The sequence below is a fragment of the Monodelphis domestica genome, chromosome 8, assembly GCF_027887165.1.
Source record: "Monodelphis domestica isolate mMonDom1 chromosome 8, mMonDom1.pri, whole genome shotgun sequence".
NCBI classification, from domain to species: Eukaryota; Metazoa; Chordata; class Mammalia; order Didelphimorphia; family Didelphidae; genus Monodelphis; species Monodelphis domestica.
In genome coordinates this window covers 197,150,717-197,174,157 of record NC_077234.1, presented here as the reverse complement: position 1 = coordinate 197,174,157, position 23,441 = coordinate 197,150,717, and the positions used below count along the sequence as shown (strand labels likewise).

The 23,441-nt window shown below is 36.7% G+C and overlaps 1 protein-coding gene across 1 annotated transcript in view; it reads left to right on the top strand.

Annotated features, from left to right (window-relative positions):
* Positions 1-1,879: 1,879 nt before the first annotated feature.
* IL18R1 (interleukin 18 receptor 1) overlaps positions 1,880-23,441 on the top strand; it is a 35,039-nt gene continuing 13,477 nt past the window's right edge. Inside the window, exons 1-7 of the mRNA XM_007501171.2 lie at positions 1,880-2,398; positions 5,947-6,024; positions 7,512-7,746; positions 15,688-15,853; positions 18,406-18,553; positions 20,902-20,964; positions 22,769-22,883. Of these exons, the coding sequence (XP_007501233.2) occupies positions 5,967-6,024; positions 7,512-7,746; positions 15,688-15,853; positions 18,406-18,553; positions 20,902-20,964; positions 22,769-22,883 (785 nt within the window). The 5' untranslated portion in view covers positions 1,880-2,398; positions 5,947-5,966. The remainder of the gene's footprint in view (positions 2,399-5,946; positions 6,025-7,511; positions 7,747-15,687; positions 15,854-18,405; positions 18,554-20,901; positions 20,965-22,768; positions 22,884-23,441) is intronic.

Genomic DNA, 23,441 nt, shown 5'->3' with positions numbered 1-23,441 from the left:
TTGGAAAATGAGGGGATGCCCTTCAATTGGAGAATGGCTGAACAAATTGTGGTATATGTTGGTGATGGAATACTATTGTGCTCAAAGGAGTAATAAATTGGAGCAATTCCATGGGGACTGGAACAACCTCCAGGAATTGATGCAGAGTGAGAGGAGCAGAACCAGGAAAACATTATACACAGAGACTGATACACTGTGGCACAATCAAATGTAATGGGCTTCTCCATTAGTGGCAATTCAGTGATCCTGTACAATTCAGAGGGATTTACCAGAACGAACACTATCCACATTCAGAGGAAACACTATGGGAGTAAAAACACAGAAGGAAAACAACTGCTTGAATACATGGATTGAAGGGATATGGTTGGGGATATAGACTAAATGAACATTCTAGCGCAAACATCAACAACATGGAAATAGGTTCTGGTCAAGGACAGAAGTAATACCCAATGAAATTGTGCGTGGGCTGCAAGAAGGATGGGTGTAGGGGAGGGAGGGAAATGTGATTATTGTAACTAAGGAATAATGTTCTAAATTGACTAAATAATCTAATTCACATGAGAAAAAAAGAATAAAGTGTGAATGTTACCTTCAGAGAGTGAACTGAAAAAAACTATTCTTTTCTGAATGTGTTGGTCTCCTGCAGGATGCCTTCTGTGATGTGGGAGGGTGAAGAGGAGCTGAGACACTTGTGGATAAATTCTATTAATGAATTATTCAAAAGAGAAACATAATGGAAGGGAACCATGCAGGGTGGTACTCTAATATTATCTTTGGGGTTTTGTGATTTTAGAGTTTACTAGACTATGCTCCATTAGTGGGCTAGGTATTTCTTTTTGCTGCAAATCATATTAGTCCCATATTAATTAGGACTTTTGAGAGGCTCAAATGAGAAGATGTAGGTAAAACACTTTGGAAACTGAAAATTGTTGCTCCTACTGCTGTTGCTGTTGCTGTGTCTCTTGGGCCAATATTATTATGCTATCCTGCCTTTTCACCCTTGTTTCATGATCATGGTTGCGAAGGAAACCGAATTTTTACACCACATATCTCAGAGCCTATGACTCTGTGCCAAGTTCTAGTTACTGCAAGTCAGGAATGTGAAGTATCCAAAAATGTACCTCAAAGAATATATAACTGATCTCCAACACATTGCAGAAGGAGGGCTGCTATAACAGGAAACCAAATGACCTTAGGGCTCTCAGTTGCGAGTTTAATTCCAAGTCAAAAAGGGAGGAGAGAGCATCTTCAATTCAATACCGCTGGGGTTGGGGGGGGGCATTTCTTTTTTATTCTTTTCCCTTGTCTTTGAAGGAAGGAAAAAGTGGAATGCCAAATCTTTTAGTTATGGGACAGAACAAGGGAACTGTTGTTAAAAGGAAGGCTGCATTAAAAATCATGACCAAAAAAACACGCTTCCGAAGACAGTAACCAATCTCGTCCTGAGAGAGGGGCTCCTTTCCCAATTCCTGGAGCAGTGTCTTCTGGAGTTTAGCCCCTCCCACCTCTCTTGAACCCTGGTTACACGTCTTCCCTTCTTCCCCATCAGCAGCGTTTTCACTATTAAGCGTTGCCATAACCACTAAAGAGTTTCCTTTTAAAACAAAACAAAGTGGGGAAAGACTTTCTGGGTTCCAAGCTTTAAGAACCTCTTAAATGAAATAGACGTGAGGAATCTTTATAAGAAATTCTTAAACGCCATCGCAATGCACTCATTCTGTGGACCAGAAGGTTGACACTGATAGTGGGTTGCAACTTAATTAATAGCAAAATCAGAGAAGCCTCAGGCGGCCCACTCCTCCCAGAAAAGTGGGGGCGGCCAGGGAAGGGACCTGGCTGGGATGACTTTTCGAGGCGGGGAGCCCACAGAGATCTAGCCGCACGTAGGAGGAGGAAATTCGACTGACAAGATCTGCGGGAAGGGCTGGCTAGATAGAGCTCTTCACTTGTGCCCAGGCAAAGAGAGAGGCAGAGACAAAGCCCGGCCCGACTCTGCCTCCCCCAGCTCTAGGAAGGACTTTCCCGCGGCATCTTCAGTCTTACATTCCACCTTTGGAGATTACGCCTTTCCGCCCAGTGCCTCCCCAGCTGGGTACGTGCAGCCCAACCAAAGTTTCACAGTGGTGTGCAGCCAGAAGTCACCCCTCCCCTTCTTTCTTTCTTTCCTTCCTTTTTTTGGGGAGGTTCCTTTTGTCTTCTATCACACCTCCTCCCCGCTCCTTCCTCTGGGTGGCACGTTCTCAGTTGGACGCCTTATCTTGTCGGAATAACCAGATCCTTGCTAACCTCGTTTGCACCCCCCAGTCTTTTGCTTTTGTCGAGGCACCTACTGTCACATCTCCACACTCCACTCTACCATCCCACCCCCATTTCAGTTTTCCAGGACACGTATTTTAAGGTAAGCAAAAGATAACTATTACTTTTCCCCTCCTGTAGGAGGAGACTGATGTGTCATGCCATTCTGCGCCGTACTCATTACAAGGGAGACTTTAGGCTTTACCAGTGAAAAAGAATCCACTTTACCTGCTCATTCTACTCACCAGGGAATTGGCTTTCCCTCCTAGGAGGTGGATACCTCACAAGGAGCCTCTGATGGCTTTCATGCAGTTAGGAAAGTTCCTTGATACAAGGCAGTGTATATTAAGGTTTATAGCCAGGATTTCTTTCAATCACAGCTGGTAAAAACGACTATTGGAAAGAGCTGAGAACAGATGGAATCTAGGCCCAGGAAATGTTTTCATTCTATAGTTCCTTGGGAAACCACATCACAGTGCAATGTAATGCAATGAACTCTGGATTTGTGGGCAGAAGATCTGTGTTCAAAATCTGATTCAATTTTGCTTCTAGGACTTTGTTACTTTGTGGTTCTAGATTTCCTCATCTCTGAACTGAGAAACTTAAATTTGTTCATTTCTGAGGCCCCTTCAATCTCTCTCTCTCCCTCTCTCTCTCTCCTTTCCTCTCTCTACTCCCTATCAGCCCCCTTCTCTTCCTTTGCACCCCCCCCTTTCTTTCTTTATGTCTATTCAGCTGTAAATAGGAAATGATTCTTTTGATTGTAAGGGAAATGCTTTTAAACCTTTAAGTCTCCAGTAAATGTGTTTTATTGTTATTTATTTTGCTTTGACTTCATCTGACAATGTCCATCATTAACCTTTTTGGTTAGAGATTCAGGCTCTCATACCACAGGACTGTATTCCTCTTCACCTCTGTTATCTCTGCCTTCTCCATTCTAATCCTCCCCAAGTCTAGTTTAGGGAACAAAGCTGAATCCAGAGTGAATAACAAAAGCAAATATGTAGGTTATCAATTACTATGGCTTTGCTAGAATGAAAGAAAAAAATATTTGACTCTCTTTTGTTGATGAAGAAACAAATAGACTAGCATCCCACAGGCTCCCAGGTGTATTGCTTATTTTTAAGTAGTAATTATACCACTTTAGAGTCATTAAGACAAGTTTAAAAGTTGAATATGTATGGATATGTTTCTGTGACATTAAATCATTAGAGAGTCTATATGTTTTCACTTTTCAGTTTATTAGGTAGCCAAAGGCAGGAAACAGAAAAGTATAGCAGAAAGAAAAAAAAAAAACTTTCTCTACCCATTTTCAGCCTTCATCATCATACTACAATGGAAAGGATGCTAGCTCTGGGGTTAGAGGAAGTAGATTTTAAATCCTCTTGTAGTTATTAAGGAGGTGACCTGGGCAATGGTTTCTTCTGTAGGGAGTTGGACTCAATGGTTTCTTAGATTTCTTCCAGCTCTAAATGAATTGAGATCTTGACCTCTTGTAATCCCAGTAGGTTGATTAGCATATATCATTCAGTTTACCTAAAAGAGCAGTTTCAACAGTCCATAGCATTTTCCAAGTTGATTTTAAAACAAAACAAAACTTTATTATACAATCAAGGAATAGAGAAATTGATTTTTGGTTTGGCATTCATTATTTTTTCAATTAAAAAATTGATTTTCATTCCCTCCTACCCATTGTGAGGGGTGGAGGGAATACCAGTTGTTATAAATGTGTGGGGTAGAGAAAAAAACAAATTCCTATATTGGCTGTGTCCAAAAAATTATGTGTTGTTGTGGACCCTGCTAACATCATCTCCTCAAGAAGGTAGTTGCCCCCATTGTTCCTTTGGAATTTTTACTGGTCATTGTGTGAATCAGAGTTCTTAAAAGTTTCAAAGCTGTTTATATGTATAATGTTATTACTATTGCTGCAATTATTCTTCTTATTCTGCTCTATTCATTCTATATTATTTCATATATCTTCCCTTGTTTCCCTAAAACTATTCCTTTCAACATTTCTAACATTTGGTATTCATGTTACAAGAAATATTACAAGTGTTTTGAAGTTGTGTCATGGTCTAAGTAACTACACAAAAGACAATTTGTAGACATGAAAAACTTTTTCTATCAGCCTTCATGATGAAAGCAAGAACTAACTCAAATGCTGAATAACCTCCAAATACCTATCTTGCATCATCTTATGAAACCATAAAAGAAATAGTGGCCTTTACAAAGTTGTGACACATGTATTCAGATGAGTGTCATAAAGGAAATACTTACAGGTGATGAATCTGACATGATAAAAGAAGTTTAAAAAGCATATGTGAGGGGAGGAAAAGCCCCAAATCATAGTACAGCTAGAATTGAACTGAACTGCAATTTGTTTCTTTAAAATTCTTTAATGCATCTTAAAAAGAAGCAGTTGGTATTTTTCTTAGGTATTTTTTAAGGGAGAAAGAGAGGAAGAAAGGAACAAGGAAGGAAGGAAGGAAGGAAGGAAGGAAGGAAGGAAGGAAGGAAGGGAGGGAGGGAGGGAGGGAGGGAGGGAGGAAAGAAGGAAGGAAAAGGAAAAAAAGACTCCCTTCTTTCCCAGGCAACCACTGATCCAAACATTGTTTGAAGATGGCAAAGCAAAATGTAGACCAAAAGTAAAGTAATGCTATGGTCAGGTGACTGAGAATGAAGATTTGTCTTTCACTCCAAGTCACCCTCAAAGAAAATGACAACTTTCTAGCCCCAGTATTTTTCATTATTGTCCTCCTCTCCACCTTTCTCAAACTCCAAACTCTCTTCTCTCTCTCTCTCTCTCTCTCTCTCTCTCTCTCTCTCTCTCTCTCTCTCTCTTGCGCTCTCTCTCTCTTGCGCTCTCTCTCTCTCTTTCACTCTCTCTCTCTCTCTCTCTCTCTCTCTCTCTCTCTCTCTCTCTCTCTCTCTCTCTCTCTCTGTCTGTCTCTCTCACATGCAGATGTTTGAGTGCAACCTCTGTATAAGATCTAGCAAATATTATAGTAAGCTTAAAAGAAATTGGGCTCTCTCAGGGTAAGATACTAACAAAAACGAGAGTTTCCCTTCTACAGAATTACTAATACATTCCTTTACCTTTCTAAAATTTCCCACATCACCACTGTACATCTAAAATATCTAACAGGGGCAGGCAAGTTAATAAGCCAAGTTAATAGGCATTTCATTGGCTGCTTATTATGTTTAGAACACTGTAGTGGTTAATGGGTGTGAGGAAAAGGAAAGAAAAGGCTTGCAAACAGAGTAGAGAGGAGAGTTTGCGAAGAGTGACCTTTTCTTTTCCTCCTTACATGGGTCAAAAAAGGACAGCTAGGTGGTACAGAGGATAGAATGCCAGGTCAGGAGACAGGAAGACTTTCCTTTTCTGAGTTCTAATCTGGTCTCAGAAAGTATTTATCAGCTGTGTGTCCGTGGGCAAGTCATTTAATCCTGTTTGCTCAGTTTTTCATTTGTAAAATGAGTTGGGGAAGAAAATGGCAAACCATTCTGAGGCCAAGAAAACCCCTAAATGGAGTCACAGTCAGACACAACTCAACAACAAGAAGTCAAAATATATATTTTAATGTGTCCTCAAGTTAAGAATGATCTGCATCTAAGCACATTGGCTGAACCACTATCATTTTGTCTTTGTAGAAAACTCTTGGACTTCCAAAATGCATTTGAGAGTCCTGGTCGTTATATTTTTGATATTTGTGGAGGGAAACAACTCAGGTGAGTGCTTATAACATTTTGTATGTTCTCAATAAACTCCCTTTGTAGAGGCTATAACCACCGATAAGATTTTCTTCTTCTGTATCCTAGATGATTTAAGTATTTAGTATCCTGTTTTAAGTGGTTTAACTTCATCTGACTTGGCACATCCATCAAATGAATTCTTTCACAAGCAAGTAATTAATGAAACAATTAGGGTGCAATTAGGGATTATCTGTGTCCTGTTTTTATTAGAATGAATGTTAAAATTCCCCTTTCCTTAGAGATGAATATTTATGAGCATTGGTAATATATTTGATATAATTTATTTCAGTCCCTTCTCTTTGGTAACTGGTCAAAATGATTGGTTAATGCCATAATGCTTTGATGGAAGACATTTCTTAACCACAGAGAAGGAATTTATTACTTCATTTATTTATTAACATCATTAAATGTTCATATTTTTTCTTTTGTTCCCTCTGTAACTTCTTAGGATAATTAAAGACTATTACAATCTTAGGAGGCAAGAATCTGGGGGAAACTCAATCAAAACCCCTAAATAAATAGGGCAGATGAGGCTACAGGATGTGTAGAATAACCTCTTGAAAACCTCAGGCTGAGACATTGAGGTCTTGCATCAATCTACAAGAAACAGAAAAAAAAAACCCAGTAAAGATTTTTACTGTTTATGACAATAAGTTGAAATCTGTTTTCAAAGCAAAGAAGCTGGACTTTTGAGAGGAAGATCATAGTCCTCATCTGAGAGAATCTAGCTGATTCTTTGAAGAGGAAGACATACACCACGGCATCCCCAAAGTTTAAAGTTGCACTAAGACTTTTTGGGCACCTCATACTTTTAGTATTTATTGGAGCCCTTGTTTTCTACCCTGAACTAAAATAAGGCTTGTATCCTAGGGGGAAAAAAGATAACAGCCAGGTGGCAATGGCTTGTAATTTTCCACTTGTCCCACTCTAATAGCAAAACAAAGTGAGTGGGAATATTTGCCCACAGTGGTAATTTTCTTCCCCTTTTCATAGAATAGCTTGAAAGATCTCTGGTTTGGGCTCCTAGCATCTAAGTTCCAATATTCTTCCATTTATTTTTGGGAAAATTACTTAATCTCTCCACCTCAGTTTTCTCATTTATAAAATGGATCGGACTAAATGAATCCATAATCCTATGTTTCTGTGTAATAAAGCTGTCTGGCCCTATGTTGCTCTTTAGGGACTTGTCTTCCAGGTTGTCTTTGATGCCCATTTTAACCTGACTTCTGCTGCATCAGAGAATTGGGGGAGGTGGAGACAGGTACATAATCCAATTTGTGATAGGGCAGTAGACCTTAGAGTGTCTCTGTTCACCTCTAGGAACAGTCCTCTCTTTGAATTCCTTTGCTTAGCTAATGTAATATTTCCACCAACTGTTTGTTTACTTTTGCTTTGTTTTATTTTAAAGAAGGTGTTTCCCATTTTAATCACGTTTCCCTTTTAACTTTACTCTTCTTGGGAAGAGGAGTGTGTGGAGCGGAGTTTTATCACTGCACTCGAAGGTGAACCCTTTCATTTGAAATGCTGCCTGTCTGCTAGGAGACACCATAAAAACAAGACTTTCACATGGACAAAACGATATGGAAGAAATAGCACAATGAAACTGTCCTCAAATGAGAACGTCATTATTAATGGTAGTGTTATAGAATTTTGGCCAATTAAAATGAGTGATAATGGAATATACTCTTGTATAGCAGGGTGAGTACATATGATCTTTCTTACTGATTAATTTCATATGAATTTCAATTTATCAATGGTGGTGCAAAAACATTAAAGAATATTCAGTGATTGAACAATTACTAATTGACCACTATGGAATCATCAAATCTGAATTTAAAGACATTTCAATCCATAGGATCACAAGATGAGAAAGTAACAACTATAGAGGACCTTAGGGATTAAGTAGTCCAATCTCCACGTTTTACAGATGAGGAAATTAAATGCCAAGGAAGCAAAATGACTTCCAGAGTCACAAAGTCTAAGTAAGTAGCAGACTGGGGATTTAATCTCATTCCTCCCAAGTCTTTTGACTTCAAGTCCAGAGCCCTTTCCCTTTCATTATATTTTCTATCATATAATACAACCCATCCCTAAATAGAAAGCTGTTTTACAATGCATCCAACTGGTCTTCTAGCTTCTGCTTAACTGGATTAGTTTTCTACAAAGATTGTGATTGTTTTTTGTTTGTTTATTTTTCTTAAGAGCAGTGAATAAGGGGAGAAAGCATTTTAAAAATAGAGAGAGGTGTATATAAATGGCTCCCAAGTCAGAATTCAGAACCTAGTGTTTTGATTCTAAATCTAGTGTTCTTTTTGGTGTTTCATGATACTTTATGACCCATCAAGCCCATTGGACAAATTATGGGAGAAAATGATTATTTTCTTCAAAAATCAATGTTGAAAATTAGTCGTGGTCTACATCTTGAACCATTAAATTTCCCAACTCCAAATATCAGTTTTCCTAAGTAAATCAGTTTTTATATATGATCTATTATTAAATCAGTCTACTTCCTTCTCCTGTCATAAACCTGTATTTCAAAGTTGCTATTTGCTGAGGAGAAAAACCACTGTAAACCGCCTCCTTATTTCCCTTCAAACCTCCCATGTTGTCCTTTCCCATTTTGCTCCCTGAAATTCTCTTTCTTTTATTAACAAAAATCTCTGTACATCAGATTTCTTCTTCTTACACCTTTTCCATCATCTTGCAGTTAGGAAAGTATCAATTCTTCCATATCACATTGCCTACCTGGCCAGTATCTCCATTTTTTAGTGCTAATTTTCTCATGGCTCTCTATACATTGGGTCAGGACAATGAATAAATAATTTTTTTGTTCCTTTATGCCACTTCTAGACCATCTTTTTGCTTCCATTTTCCAGTAACATTTCTTCCGAGTTGACATCATTTATATCATCACTCTGTTCATATCCTTTTGGAAGTCATCTGCCAGATTCCAGGTCACTCTTTTTCTTTGCAAAAGGAGATCAATTCTTATTTCACAATATTCTTTTCCAACCTAAACTCTGTCTTCAAACTTGGCATCTCTATATAACATAATGATCTCAGAAACACTCTGACCTCTTTAACTGCCATGACCTCTTCTCAGCTACTCAGTAGAGACATAGTCATACTTTAGACCACAGAATCACCTATAACTATGCCAATTCCTTGATCCTGAATTCTGAAATTCTCTTCTCTGATAAGTCTCTGGCCTTCCAATACTCCCTCTGTCTCACTGCTCCAATATAAGATGAAATAAAACAGTCCAAGTTATTTTCAAGAAGATCCCTTTTAATGGTTGTTGCTGTGGTTGTTAGCCATGCTTATCAATATGTTCACAGATCCATTGAAGTCTGATTATTATCTATCAGGCCAAGCAGCAAAAAAAAAAAATGCATACTAAGCCAAATAATCTGCTTCTCTCATCTAACTACATCTGTCATTAACATATATGAAATGCCCTCATCATCTAAAATTCAGGTTAAACAAATTTGTCTTGCTTAATTGGGAGCAAGTATTGGTGATCTAAAATACAGCATAATTCTATAAATTTTTATATTATATGGAATTATTCCCAGGGAATTATGATGAGTGATTGTCATGATTAAGAATTCTGATTCAGCTACCACCAGTTAAATAGATTTACTCTCCAAAACAAACAAAAAAAATAACTAATGATTTTACAATGTTATTGACATGGACTGAAATCATGCGTGCATTAGGGCAGGACTAATTTAATGGGTGAGGTCCTGTGATAGAAGTGGCGGGACGTGTTTTACCTTCCTCCCAAAAGTCAGGTGTATTAATTATCAGGGTCACCACCTATAGAAGGCCTTTCGAATCTTTCTCCCAATCTTCCTCCAAGCACTCCCCTCAAAATAGCTTAGTGTGCAGTTTTCCCTAAAAGGGAAGGGAGGGGGGAGGGGGGAGGGAGTGAGGGAGAGAGACAAAGAGAGAGAGACAGAGAGACAGAGAGACAGAGAGAGACAGAGAGACAGAGAGAGAGAGAGGGGAGAGAGAGAGAGAGAGAGAGAGGGAAAGAGAGAGAGGGGGGGAGAGACAGAGAGAGAGAAGGAAAGAGAGAGAAAGAGAGAGAGAGAGAGAGAGAGAGAGAGAGAGAGACAGAGAGAGAGACAGAGAGAGAGACAGAGAGAGAGACAGAGAGAGAGACAAAGAGAGACAGAGAGAGAAAATCTGGTTTTTTGCTGCTTTTTTTTTTCTTAGCTCTGTACATATTACTTCCTCCAGGAGAATGAAATCTCTCAGAGAACAGGAGCTGTTAACATTTTTGTTTTTGTATCTCAGGCCTGCCATGTCAATCCTTGGTTCTTTTCTGATTTTACTGCTGCCTCTTCACAAGCCTCTCAGCTCCCTTTGTATGGCATCTTTCACCATTAGAATGAAAACACATTATGGGACTTTCTCACTTATATTTGTATTTCTAGAACTTAGCACAGTACCTAGAACATAGCAAATGCTTAATACAATAATAAATGCTTATTGGCTTGATTTGATTGGTATTTCCAGTGCCCAGAACATAGAAGATGTTTTAACAAGTTCTTATTGAATTGATTCTAATTAATGACACAACAGTAGCATGTTACAGTAAGAAATGGTTTCCAGTTTTCACTGTATACTTAGGTTCCACATAATCAATTTCTTAGTTATAAGAAAAGCAAGAAGAAAGAGATCACTTTTATTTAAGAAATGGATTTTTTTGGAAACTAGTTATAGAGTAAATACTAGAAACCATTCTTAGTTATTTGTGTCCTCAGTGAAAGAAAAGGAGTCTACCTGAATATGAAGAGTTTTTACAATATATAGATAATTGGATAGTTATAATGACAGCATCTATTATTCTGTTTCCTTCAAACTGAATTATTTCATACATCTTTTGGGGTTTTTTGTGTTCTTCATATTTGATTTCCCTCTTTTCTTTCTTTCTTTTTTTTTTCTTTCTTTCTTTCTTTCTTTCTTTCTTTCTTTCTTTCTTTCTTTCTTTCTTCCTTTCTTTCTTCCTTCCTTCCTTTCTTTCTTTCTTTCTTTCTTTCTTTCTTTCTTTCTTTCTTTCTTTCTTTCTTTCTTCTTTCTTTCTTTCTTTCTTTCTTTCTTTCTTTCTTTCTTTCTTTCTTTCTTTCTTTCTTTCTTTCTTTCTTTCTTTCTTTCTTTCTTTCTTTCTTTCTTTCTTTCTTTCTTTCTTTCTTTCTTTCTTTCTTCTTTCCTTCCTTCCTTCCTTCCTTCCTTCCTTCCTTCCTTCCTTCCTTCCTTCCTTCTTTCCTTCCTTCCTTCAGAAACTCCCCTGAACTCATTTCTCCATATTTAATTTCCCCGTTTCCCTTCTTTGCATGGTAGGGGTGGTGAGGAGTGTGGAAAGGAAAGGAAGAGGTAGTAGGCAAAAGAGATGAGAAACCACTCCTATTTCTCCACCTCAAGACTTGATTGAGTAACTACAAGCTTTGTCTTAATTGACATTATAAAAACAAAGGAGAAAGTGTAAACCATAAACTGAGGAGTGAAGAGGGAGTCTGTGAGAGTTTCATTCTTAGATTGATGCAGCCAAGAATATTCACTCTCTTTTTCACCTCCAAAGAAGGTTTCATAGTGATGATAGGATTTTAGGAGGTAGTAGGCAAAGAAAAGGGAAAGACTATGGGGGAGGGAGGGTGTTCCAGGAACAGGGAACAGTTCATGAGCTGATTGGAAGATTAAACTGGAATGATTAGGTGAAGGTGGGAGATGTGAGAGTAATTATGAAGATGTAGGCTGGGCAATAGGACAAGATAAGGGAAATGATATAGAATAGGGCAAAGGGCTTTGAATCAGAACATATATAGTATGTAAAATACATATATGTATTTATACACAGATGATCTTATAGATGTATACATGTTTGCAAAATGTGTGTTAATATACACACATATATAAATACATGTGTGTCTATATACACAAGATCATCAAGTCCAACCCCTTCATTTTATAGGTGAGGAAATTGAGGCACATAAAGGTCAAGGAACTTCTGTAGAACCACATAGCTAGTAAGTGTCTGAAACAGAATTTGAATCCAAGTCTTCCTGAATCCCAGTCTAGTAACCTATTTACAATGTTGCTTCTACCTCTGTTGAATATAAGCTCTTTGAGAATAGGAACTGTTCCATTATTACTTAAGTTTACATCTTTTTATTTTTTAACATCTAATCAATCACTCATACTTCTGCCCTCTGGGGCCAAAATAAAACAAGATTAATCCCTCCTCCACATAGCAGTTCTTCAGATACTTGAAAGCTGCTTTCATGATTGATTGATTATCCTTCTTTATTTTATCATATCTCCTTGTTCATTTACGTCTTTATTCAGATAATAAACCTGAGGCACAAGAGATTTTGACTTACAGAAATCATCTAACAAGTTAACAGGGGTACACATGTCCTGATTCTCAGTCTAAAGTTTTTTTACAGTGTGTCATAGTTCCTCGTAGTCCCTTGTGGTCCCTCCCAGTGAGGGCTCCCTAAATAGAACTTCTGTCCTCTGCCCTCCACTCTCATCTCTCTTTTTTTCATGACCCCCAGATTGTTAACTTTACATGTAGCCTCCTTCTTGAACTTCATTTTAACATTTCCAGTTAGATTCTGTACATCTCTACATGAATGACTTGTTTCACCTAAAAGTCAAAATGGGCAACAAAATAGTTCCTCATCCATTTTCTCCTCCCTTCCCACTCCCAAATCATTCCGCTTGACTTTCATTTATTTATTCAACAAACATTTGTTTTTTCCTACATGCACTAGACTTTGCTATGTGGTAGAGGGAGACAGAAATACATACAATAAGTTCCCTGCTCTCAAAGAGCTTATAATCTAGTACCGATAATAAAGCGTGTCTGTACTCATTTCAATACATAAAGGATCTCCCAGTGTGAGTTCTTCTATAAATGTAGGTGACAGTTTCTCTGTGATTTAATAGATGGTCTTCAAGAGTTTTTCTGCTGCATGAACTACTCTGAAATCACTGATGATGAAACTCTTCTCTTCAAACTTGAATTGAGAGTATCATTCTCAAAGACTTTCCAGCTGGTCAGGGTTTGCACTTTAGAGAGTTACCTCCAGAATTATTAGATTTACATAGGAATAACTGAAATAAAAATTGAAGTATAAATATTCAGCGCATATATATTTTAAAGCGGCTCTCAGAGTGGGCAGGTGAGTAGCTCAGTGGACTGAGAGCCAGGCTTAGACATGGGAGATCCTGGGTTCAAATCTGGCCTCAGACACTTCTTAGCTGTGTGACCCTGTACAAGTCATTGAATCCCCATTGCCTAGCTCTTACCACTCTTCTGCTTTAGAACCAATACATAGTATTGACTCCAAGATGGAAGGAAAGGGTTTTAAGAGTGGGGGGAAGTGCTATCAGTACAGATGAGAGAGAAGTCACAGTTGGTTGGAGAACTCAGGGAAGATTCAATGAAGCTTTTTAACTGAGATTTGAACAATAATGATTAAGATTATATAAAAGGGAGAGTATAATGAACCAGATATAAAGAAGGGATAGAATAAGTCGAATTCAAGAGGTGGGAAAGCATTAAGTAGAATTAGTTATTCTAGGATAAATATATGAGGAAGAGTTATAGGAAACAAAATTAAAAGATAGTTTAGGGGGCAGTTAGCGGTTAAGTGGACTGAAAGCCAGACCTACCAACAGAAGGTGCTGGCTTCAAATCTGGCCTCAGAAACTTTCTAGTTTTCTAGTGACCCTGGGTAAGTCACTTATCTTCACATGCTGAGCCCTTACCACTTTTCTGCCTTGGAACGAATATTTAGTATAGATTCTGAGATGGAAGGTGAAAAATTAAAAAATAAAAAGGATAGATTAGAATCAAATTTTGTAGAGCTATGAATATCAGACTAATGTTTCTAGTTTATTCATTAGGCAATGTGGAGCCTAAAAAGTTTGTTGGGCTACATAATAATATACTTTAGACATGCATTAGAAATGTTAATCTGAAAATTTTTGTGTAGGATGGATTGGAATGGGGAGGGACTGAAGGCAACGAAACCAATTACCTAGTAAAACAGATAATGATGGCCTGATCTAGGGAGGAGTCACTGGAATGATGAGGAGAACAAAGTTGAAAGAAATATTGGTGATAGAATTGATAAGATGTGCTGACTTGCTATCTGGAAATGGAAGAACATTTTAGGGGAATATTGTGGTCCTCCATTTCCTTTTTTCTAAAATGAGAGGATAAGGGGCAGCTAGGTGACTTAATGAACAGAGTGCCAGGTCTAGTGATGGCCTGTCCTAGGTTCAAATCTGGCCTCAGACACGTCCTAGCTGTATGATTAGTCTGCTCACTGCCTCTTATGGCACAGTATATGCTATCACCATCATATACCACAGTTTGCTTAGCCATTTCCCGAATGATGGACACCCACCCCCTCAATTCCAATTTTTTTGCCTCCACAAAGAGAGCTGCTTAAATATTTTGGAGTATGTAAATTATTTTCCCTTTCCCATGATTTCCTTGGGAATCAGACCAAGCAATAGTATTGCTGAGTCTAAGGCTATAATGATTTTAATTCCAAATTGCTCTTCAGTTCACAGCTCCAATAGTCCCATCATATTGTCTTTTACTGAATTTTTAGTCTACAAAAACCCCAAAGTCTTTTCCACTTGAATGATGCCTTGAACACAAACACCTTCATACTTACATATATGTGTATATGTCTACATATTTCTATACATATGACATATATTCATTCAATATAATTATGATTTACTGTAATTATATATAATTTTAAAACAGAATTGTTAATGCATATTATATATACACATAGAAATATATACTAGCTTAAGAGTAGGATGGTATATTTGCCTCAGTATATTTCAGTTTATTTGACATAATTCCAGCTTATTTAGATTGCTTTAGCATCCAAGTTCTGCTGCCAGTTATCTTTTTCTAATTCTCCCGGCTTTGTGTCATCCACAAATATGATAAATTTATGTCCCTGTGCCTTGAGTGAGCATTTATATAGCAGCATAAAAAATAAGCCTAACCAGGTCTCACCGGCTTGCCAAAACTTTCAATAGTTTATCCATTAGCAAAGAGACTATAAGGAGAAATGATTACTCCTAAAAACGATTAATACTTTAGCAGAGGGGCTCTGTGATATGATAGAAAGAGCATTGGTCCAAAATCAAGAGTCCTATATTCAAAGTCCAGGTCTACCATTTTCTTCATTCTGTGAAGAATTTAACTCTTCTGACCTTATTTTCCTCATCGGTAAAATAAGGGAGTTGAATTGTGATATTTAAAATCCACTCCAATCCCAATATTCTGTGATTATTCTTCACCCTCTGCTACTCTATTACAGGTTGGTAAAATTTCTACTACTGATCAGTTGCAAAGCAGGGAGAATGGGTCTGGAGCTATGTGGAAGTGGGTGTAATTCTCTGAGGGTTTTTAAAATTTCATTTCCTTTTGTTTTCCTGAAACAAAACAAAACAAAAAAGAAAATAGTATCCTATAAAGTAGGGCTAAGCAGGCAGTATGGGAAGGTAAGTGCTTGTTTGTTTTTGTAAGTCATGTGCATAATTTCACTGTTTTAAAATGTTTTAAATTGTCCTTAAACCTTTTTCCCCTTCCAGAAATGAAAATAAGTCATGGACTATAAGTGTCACTAAAAAAAACAGACACGGTTGTTTTCACCCAAATCATTTAATAACTATAGAAGCAGATGTTGGGAAATCCCTTTCCATAAACTGTATTGATGATTACTACCAGAAAAAGGACCATCGTATATCTTTATTTAAGGTAACAATTATTGAAAAATTCTACATAGAGTTCAAGAAGTGCTTGTCTTTGTAGCATTGTATTTCTATCCCATTCATCTGTAAAGTTCATCAGTTGTTACAAGGTTATTATTTAAGGATTGCTTATTTCTTTCATAGTAAATTCTCAATCTCCTTTGGGGGTTTTAAGAAACTGGAGCAGAAAGCTATTGTTTTATCTGTGTAAGATGTGAGGAGGGTTAATTTAAATATAAGAACTGAGATAATTTGTGTTGAAATTTGCCAGACAATTTTGGTTTTGCCTTATGTCTATAAGGGATCTATCAAAATAAAAGTGTGCCAAAATTGATAATAGATGCCACTGCTAGCTAGACATTGATTGAAAATGAAAAAGGTTCTAAAATAAAATGAAATGAAAGGGAAAATTGTATTTGCTTGAAGGAAACCTGGCTTGCAATACATGGGAGTCAGGTACCCCTTCCCAGCAATCCAAGAGTCCTGGATCCCATTTAGGCAGTTAGCTGCTGCTCCCACTGGTCCATTCTGGCTTTGCATAGATGGGTGATCTTCCACCCATGGATAGTTAGTTGGAAAAATGTGAATAGCACAGTCCAACCAAGTTTCCAAAACGTGTTGGTATAAACATGAAAGAAAGCAGCAAAACATTTGTAGTGTATATAAAAGCTTCTCCACCATAAAAATTCTTTACTGTAACTCCTCATGGAGAAGGAAGCTGTTCTTTCTATGACTCAGGGAGATGAATTCAAGGTGAAAAGAATTTGTCATGTTGCCATATTGTTTTGTAGAGACAGGGGCAGATACTTTTGTTGAAGTCCTGATTCAAGCATCATCTCCTGATTATTGCCTGAGAGTTCTCGATGTCCCTGTTGTCAGAGGTACTAAGGCAGTGAAGAGTAGTCAGGGAGCCCTCAGTTCAAATCTGGCCTCTGAACTACCTTTAACTGTTATCCTTCCCATAACAAACAGTGCAATTTTGCCTCAAGTCAATTTTTCTGAATCAATTTGATGAAAGCCAATTTTTTCAATTTTACTTAAGCTCATTTGCTTAATGATCAGCTTGCCTAACCATACTAAGGATTTTTGCTGCATTTTTTTTTCATTTGGGAGATTTCTTTTTAATTCCTTTTTTGGTTCTAACTTCTACTGAGCATTTTTGTATCATCAGACATGATTTTTATTTTTGATTTTGTTTGATTTTGAATATTTTAAGTATTTTAATCTAATTAATCTAAGAATGTTTCCTCCAGGAGTTGCGAGGACCAAATGAGCTAATAATTATAAAGCACTTATCCCAGTGGCTGTGGCACAGTAAGCACAATATAAATGTTAGTCGTTGTTATTATGATGTTTAGTCCAAGACAACGACTTTATTGTTTGTCAAATAGTGCATGGTGTTGGAGATGATAATTTTCTTTGGGTGAGAGGGTATGCTGTGACAATTAAAAAAAGCATTAAAGAACAGCAATACCTCTCACTGGGATGAGTGCCAGAATTCAGAGGTGGCCAAATCTTCAAAGCAGAGTTGTCATCTTTCCGCTAGAATTGTTTCAGGCAGTTGACTTGTAGATGTCTCCCCATTCATTGGCAGAAGTGAAAGAAAGACCTTTGATGAGATGTGGTTGGAAACTCAACCTTGATGGTTTGGATCATTGCCATTTCAAAGTTGATCATCACTGACCAAAGGCAAGGGATGGGTAGGGTTGTTGGAGTGGAGGTGGATTTCCACTTCCTCACCTTCTACATGCTTTTTTTGTTTGCTAAAAATTCATGCAAGAGATATGGATTCCCTTTTCCCCAGCTCTTGAATGATAGACGGTTGCCTAAACATTGCTAAAATATTATTTAAGGAGAATATGTTGGAAAAAGGGGAGTAACAAATGTGCTTCATACTGTGATAAGAACTGTACAAGTATTGTCTTCTTTGATCCTCACAAAAAGCCTGTGAAGCTATTAGCAGATGCTATTATTAACCCTTTTACTGATGAGGGAAAACAAGGCAGACAGAGGTTAGTTTAAGTTACTTGACCCAGGGTCATGCAGCTAGTAAGTATCTGAATCTGAATTTAAACTCGGGTCTTCTGAACTCCCCATCCAGCATGCTCTCTGTGACTCCATCTGGCTGTCTCATATTTTTCTGCGAAATTCTTCTAATAGTAGCAACATCCATTTTTCGGTGATTCAGTTTTGGTTCATGGCTCATACATTGGCATTTTCTTTAACTTGCACTGTTCTCCAAAGGATATTATTTACAGAATCCCTATGGTTATGATAATACCACTAAGCAGAACAAAATATTTAAAACTACGGGCTGTGAAGATATGGCTCTGATTCTCGGTGTTAATGACCATACTGACTGTTATTATTTCAGAGATCCAGTACCCTTAGAAAAAGTTCTAGGATCCTAGAATTTTTTGCTTCATCATTTGCTAGTCTTTACTTCGGTTTAATTTTTCAAAGACAAAGCATCTTTTATCATAAGGTAACAGAGAGAACTGCTTTTAACACTGTTTTTTGCTTATGTAAAAGAAATTTATTTGTTTTGTGACCAAACAGAACTGTTCTCCAATTCCGGGGAATTATAGATCATCTATTCTGAAGAATGCTGAATTGAAAGATGAAGGCAATTATACCTGTATATTTTTCCTTTCAAATAAGTATGGATCATTTAATGTCACTAAAACTTTCCGTGTGAAAGTAAAAGGTAAGAAAATTCTGAAAAACCTTGAAGACAGAAGAGCTTTTGAATAATAAGCTTGTTATAAGGGCAACCAGGCATTTAGGTGGATAGTGAGCCAGCCCTGGAAAAGGGAGGTCCTGGGTTCAAATGGGATCTCAGACTCTTCCCAGCTATGTGACCCTGGGCAAACCACTTAACCCCCATTGCCTGGCCCTTACTACTCTTCTGCCTTGGAACTGATGCTTAGTACTGATTCTAAGAAGAGAAGGTGAGGCTTTACAAAATTACAAGCTTATTTTATATTTGTTTGATAGTTTTAAATATGCTGAATGCACACACATAGGTGTCAGAAGATCCATCCTGACCACAGACAGGTTCTGAACACAAAGATCCAGTCAGAAGTATGTTGGTCCAAACCTTATTTTGAACTTATCTGGATGGCAGCATTTTCAGGAGTAAATGAACATTTTTATGAGTAGACATTTCCTACAGCCTGAAAAGGGTTTTTTAGTCACGGATCCTTTTGGCAATCTGAGTAAGTTAGAGCCTTAGACATCATTTATACGCAAGTACTTTATGCACTAATGAAATCTTTCAGTATTTCTCATAGTTATCTCTTTAAAAAAAAAAAAACCTTACTTTCTAAGAAAGCAACTGGGATTAAGTGACTTGCCTAGGGTCACAGAGATAGGATGTGTCTGATTTCATATTTGAACTCAGTACCTCCTATCTCCAAACCTGGCTCTCTAACCACTTAGCAACCTAGCTACCCCATATTTATTATATCTTACAGAAAAAATGTTTTCCCATTCCATTTATGTACGAGAGTTTGTTTAGCTATTCCCTAACCAATGGATATTGGTTTTGTTTCCAGTTTTATGTTAGCACAAAAATTATGAATATATTGATATGTGAATTGAAATGTGAATTTCTTTCTGTGTTTAACCTCTTTAAGATATATGCCCAATAGGAGCATTTCTGGGTTGAAGTGTTTATATATTTTATTTACCGTTTCCCTCTTAATTCCAAGTTGTTTTCCTGGGTGGTTGGACCTCCTTAGGGCTACATCAATGGTGTATTACTATAGCTATCATCCTGCAGCCTGAATCACATTGACTAAATTTTGCCATCTTTGTAAGTTTTCTGAGTTTGAGGTGAAACCTCAGAATTATTTTAATTTGTTTTTCTCTTATTATGAGTGATTTGGAACCATCTTTTCTATGATAGTTCTTTTGAGAATTGTTCAATCTGTTGTCCAATTATCCATTGGGCAATGGGTCTTTGTCACATATATTTATATTCACAAAGAATTTTACATAATCTATAATATATACTGTGTCTGTGAAAGGATTCCAGATCCTTATCAAAGATACTTGATCCAGAGATTGTTTTCTACTGTATTGACAGCTGCCCTTTTTTATCTTAACTGTACTGATTTTTTCCTTGAAAGAGATTTTAAATTTCATATAGGTGAAATAGTCTTTTTTAACTTTGATGACCACTCCTATCTATGATTTCATTAAGAATTTTCTTTTTAAATAGTTCTTCTATTCATTTTTTCTAATTGAAAAAAATTACATTTCATATTTAGGTTAATTTGGAATTAACAGTGATATATGACATCAAATGCTAGATAGAATTTTTTTTCCTTCTTTCCTTCCTTTCTCCCTTCCTTTCCTTCTTTCTTCTATTTATTTACTTTTCAAAACTGTTTTCTAGTTGTTTTTTTTTCCAGGAGTTCTTATTCAATGTTTTTGCATTTATTTAACAGTAGGCTATTGAGTTTGTTTCTGATTCTAATTCACTTAGTCTTTAACACTCATCTAATTTTCCATTTTTAACCTTGTACTAAGTGGATTCAATGATTGCAGTTTTATAATATGGTTTGAATCCCGTTAGATAATATTAAGACTTCATTTATACTTTTATATAATATTTCCCTCAAGATTCCAAACCTTTTCTTTGTTCAAATACATTTTGTTAATTTGTCTAGTCCTATAAATTGAGTCTTTGGTTTGATTACTAGAACTGAAAATCTGAAAATCAATTAAAGTAGGATCACGATTTTTGTCATTTGTATTGGGCCCAGCCATGTGTAACAAAAACTCCTGCCAGTTATTTTAAGCCTTCTTTTATTTCAGTAAAGAAAGTTTTATAGTTGGTTCTTTGTATGTCTTGGATATAACTCCTATACATTTTATGCATTTTCTAGTTATTGTAGGATGGAATGAAATATTTGTTAAATGGAAACATTTCATAAATGTTGTAAACATTTAGACTTCTAGTGTATTGAATACAGTTATTGAACTTTAATATGTGCATTAAAAAGTACTGTACATGAATAATGTATTTTTTTTCCTCTTAAAAAACAGATAACATAAGTAGAGTGCCAAAACTATTTGGGAATATGACTAATTATGTGGAAGCTGAATTAGGTATGTCCATAAAACACACATATCCTATGTTTATACAAAAGAGTTGGGGAGAAGGGGAGAGTTGGGTTTTTAATAACCTTTCGTGAAAGGGATGAGAGTAGCTAAACTAAGTGATGATGAAGTACTCAAATACCTAGGTCACTAGTCAGTCTGTCATTGTTCTGGTGAAGCTATCCTATTGGGGAAGTTAAAATTTTTTGTTTTCGTAGAATTTGTGAATTGGAAGGGACTGCAGTTATTACCTAGTCCAATCTATATCTAAAGGGAATCTCCTCTCTAATATGTTTGAAATTCATCATCCAGTCTCTGCTTAAAGACCTCCAGTGAACTCACTGTTCTCTCAAAGCACTTGATTCCAGTTTTGGACAGCTCTGATTTTAGGGAGTTTTCCCTTATATTAGACCTAAATTTCTTTTCTACAATTTCTACTTATTGTCCCTTCTTCTACCCATTGGAATGAAATGTAACACACCAAATCCCTCTTCTGTAGGAATTACCTATGGATACTTTAAAGACAGCCCTCTTGTCTACTCTCTTGTCTCATGTCTTCTCTTCTTTAAAATAAACATTTCCAGTTCCTTTAATCATGGCACTTAACAATCTAGGCTAGCTACTCTTCTCTAGTTGCAGCTCACCAGGGTCTTTCAACTGTAGGGTCCAGAATTGAATATAATATTTCCAGGTTCTGAGGAGTACCTTCATGGTGCCATTATAATTTGGCCATTTGGTTGTAAAGTTAAGAAAAAGAACATGAAACAAATTCCATTTGGTGTTATTGCTTGAAATGGAAAATTGGTTGATTTATGGTTTTTGAATAAAGGAGAAGAGAATTCATTGTATGAGGGAGTGGTTGAGTCCCAGATTTGGAGTTAAGAAGACATGGCTATAAATATTTGGACCATACTCATGTAACCATGGACAAGTTACTTAAATTGTCTGATCTTCAGTTACTTTATCTGTAAAATGACATTAATAACAACATTATAGAGTTATGGTGAGGCTAAAATAGTATCAAACACTTTATGGATCTTAAATGTGATATAAATATCAGCTGTGGGTTGTGAGCAAATTATCTAGATTCTTCGGTTCTCAGTTTCTCAGTCTGAGGGAATAGATTGTCACTAAGATCTCTTTTAGCTCTAAAATTCTTTGGTTTATGATTCTAGGAACTGATTTCTTTTTCCCTGAATAACTTTCTCAATGAATGCAACTTGACATCTTTTCTATAATTTATGGTCTTAAGAGAGTTGCCTGGAGACACTGACAGTTTAAGTGGCTTGGTGCTAAGGATCACCCAGATAGTATATTATCAGAACTGGGACTTGAATCCAGTCCTTTAGACTGAGACCAGTTCTTGATCCACCACTCTTTAGTTAATGAGTTGTACTGGTTGACCTCTGAGATCTCTTCTCACTCTGACCGACTATTAGTCTATAACCTCACCCTTTACATCCCATCCTGGGAACCTAACCACCCTTTCTATGATTATTACCATGGGGTAATGTATTCTACATTCTAAACAATCAATTTTAAAAATAAAATTTGGGGACACCTTACAAATAACTACATGATTGTCAATTTCCTGTGTTTAGATTTTTGTAAATGAGGTTTCTTAAAACAAGACTTGAATATTTATACTTTTAAAGTGCTTAGTTTCATAGTCTTTAAAATGCTTCACGTATATTGGAGATGATGGGACATTTGGGTAGTATTAATTTCTTAATGTTGTTTGGGGGGGAAACTATAGCTTTAGGGTTGTGATAAGAGTAAATCTTTCCTTACTGGTTTTTTTTTTTTGGTTTAGGAAAAAAGAAAACACTCAACTGTACTGCTATACTGGATGGCACGGATGGTAGACTTTACTGGGATTATATGGAAGAGAATGATACTAATATAAATATAAACAAAATAAATAGCAGGTGGTATCTGAGTGCACTTTACAATATGTCAAATTAATCTTTTCATGTGATATTATGACTTGTAACATGTCATTTTATTTGCCAAAGTACTTGAATAGTTTGTACTTAAACAATATAATTGATTGTGCATAAAATGACCACAGACCTTCCAACCGGAAAAAGCAAAAAGAAGATTGACCACAAAAACTAGACCGCAGAGCAGCTAATAAGCTGAGTAGATTCAGGTCAGGCTTAGAGATGGGAAGTTCTGGCTTCGAATCTGGCCTCAGATATTTCCTACCTAAGCGCCCCTGGGAAAGTCACTTAACTTCAGTTTCCTAGCCTTTACCACTCTTATGCCTTGGAACCAATACTTATTGATTCTAAGATGAGAGTAAGGGTTAAAAAAAACTAGACCACACCTAGAAATGCAGACCCTCCTGTTCTCTCTCTCTCTCTGTCTCTCTCAAATCAAAATGGTAAATAGGGCTTCCTAGCCACCCACTCATATAAGATTATTTGATCCATTTATATATTCATACATATATAAGTATATATATATATACACATAATCTAAAA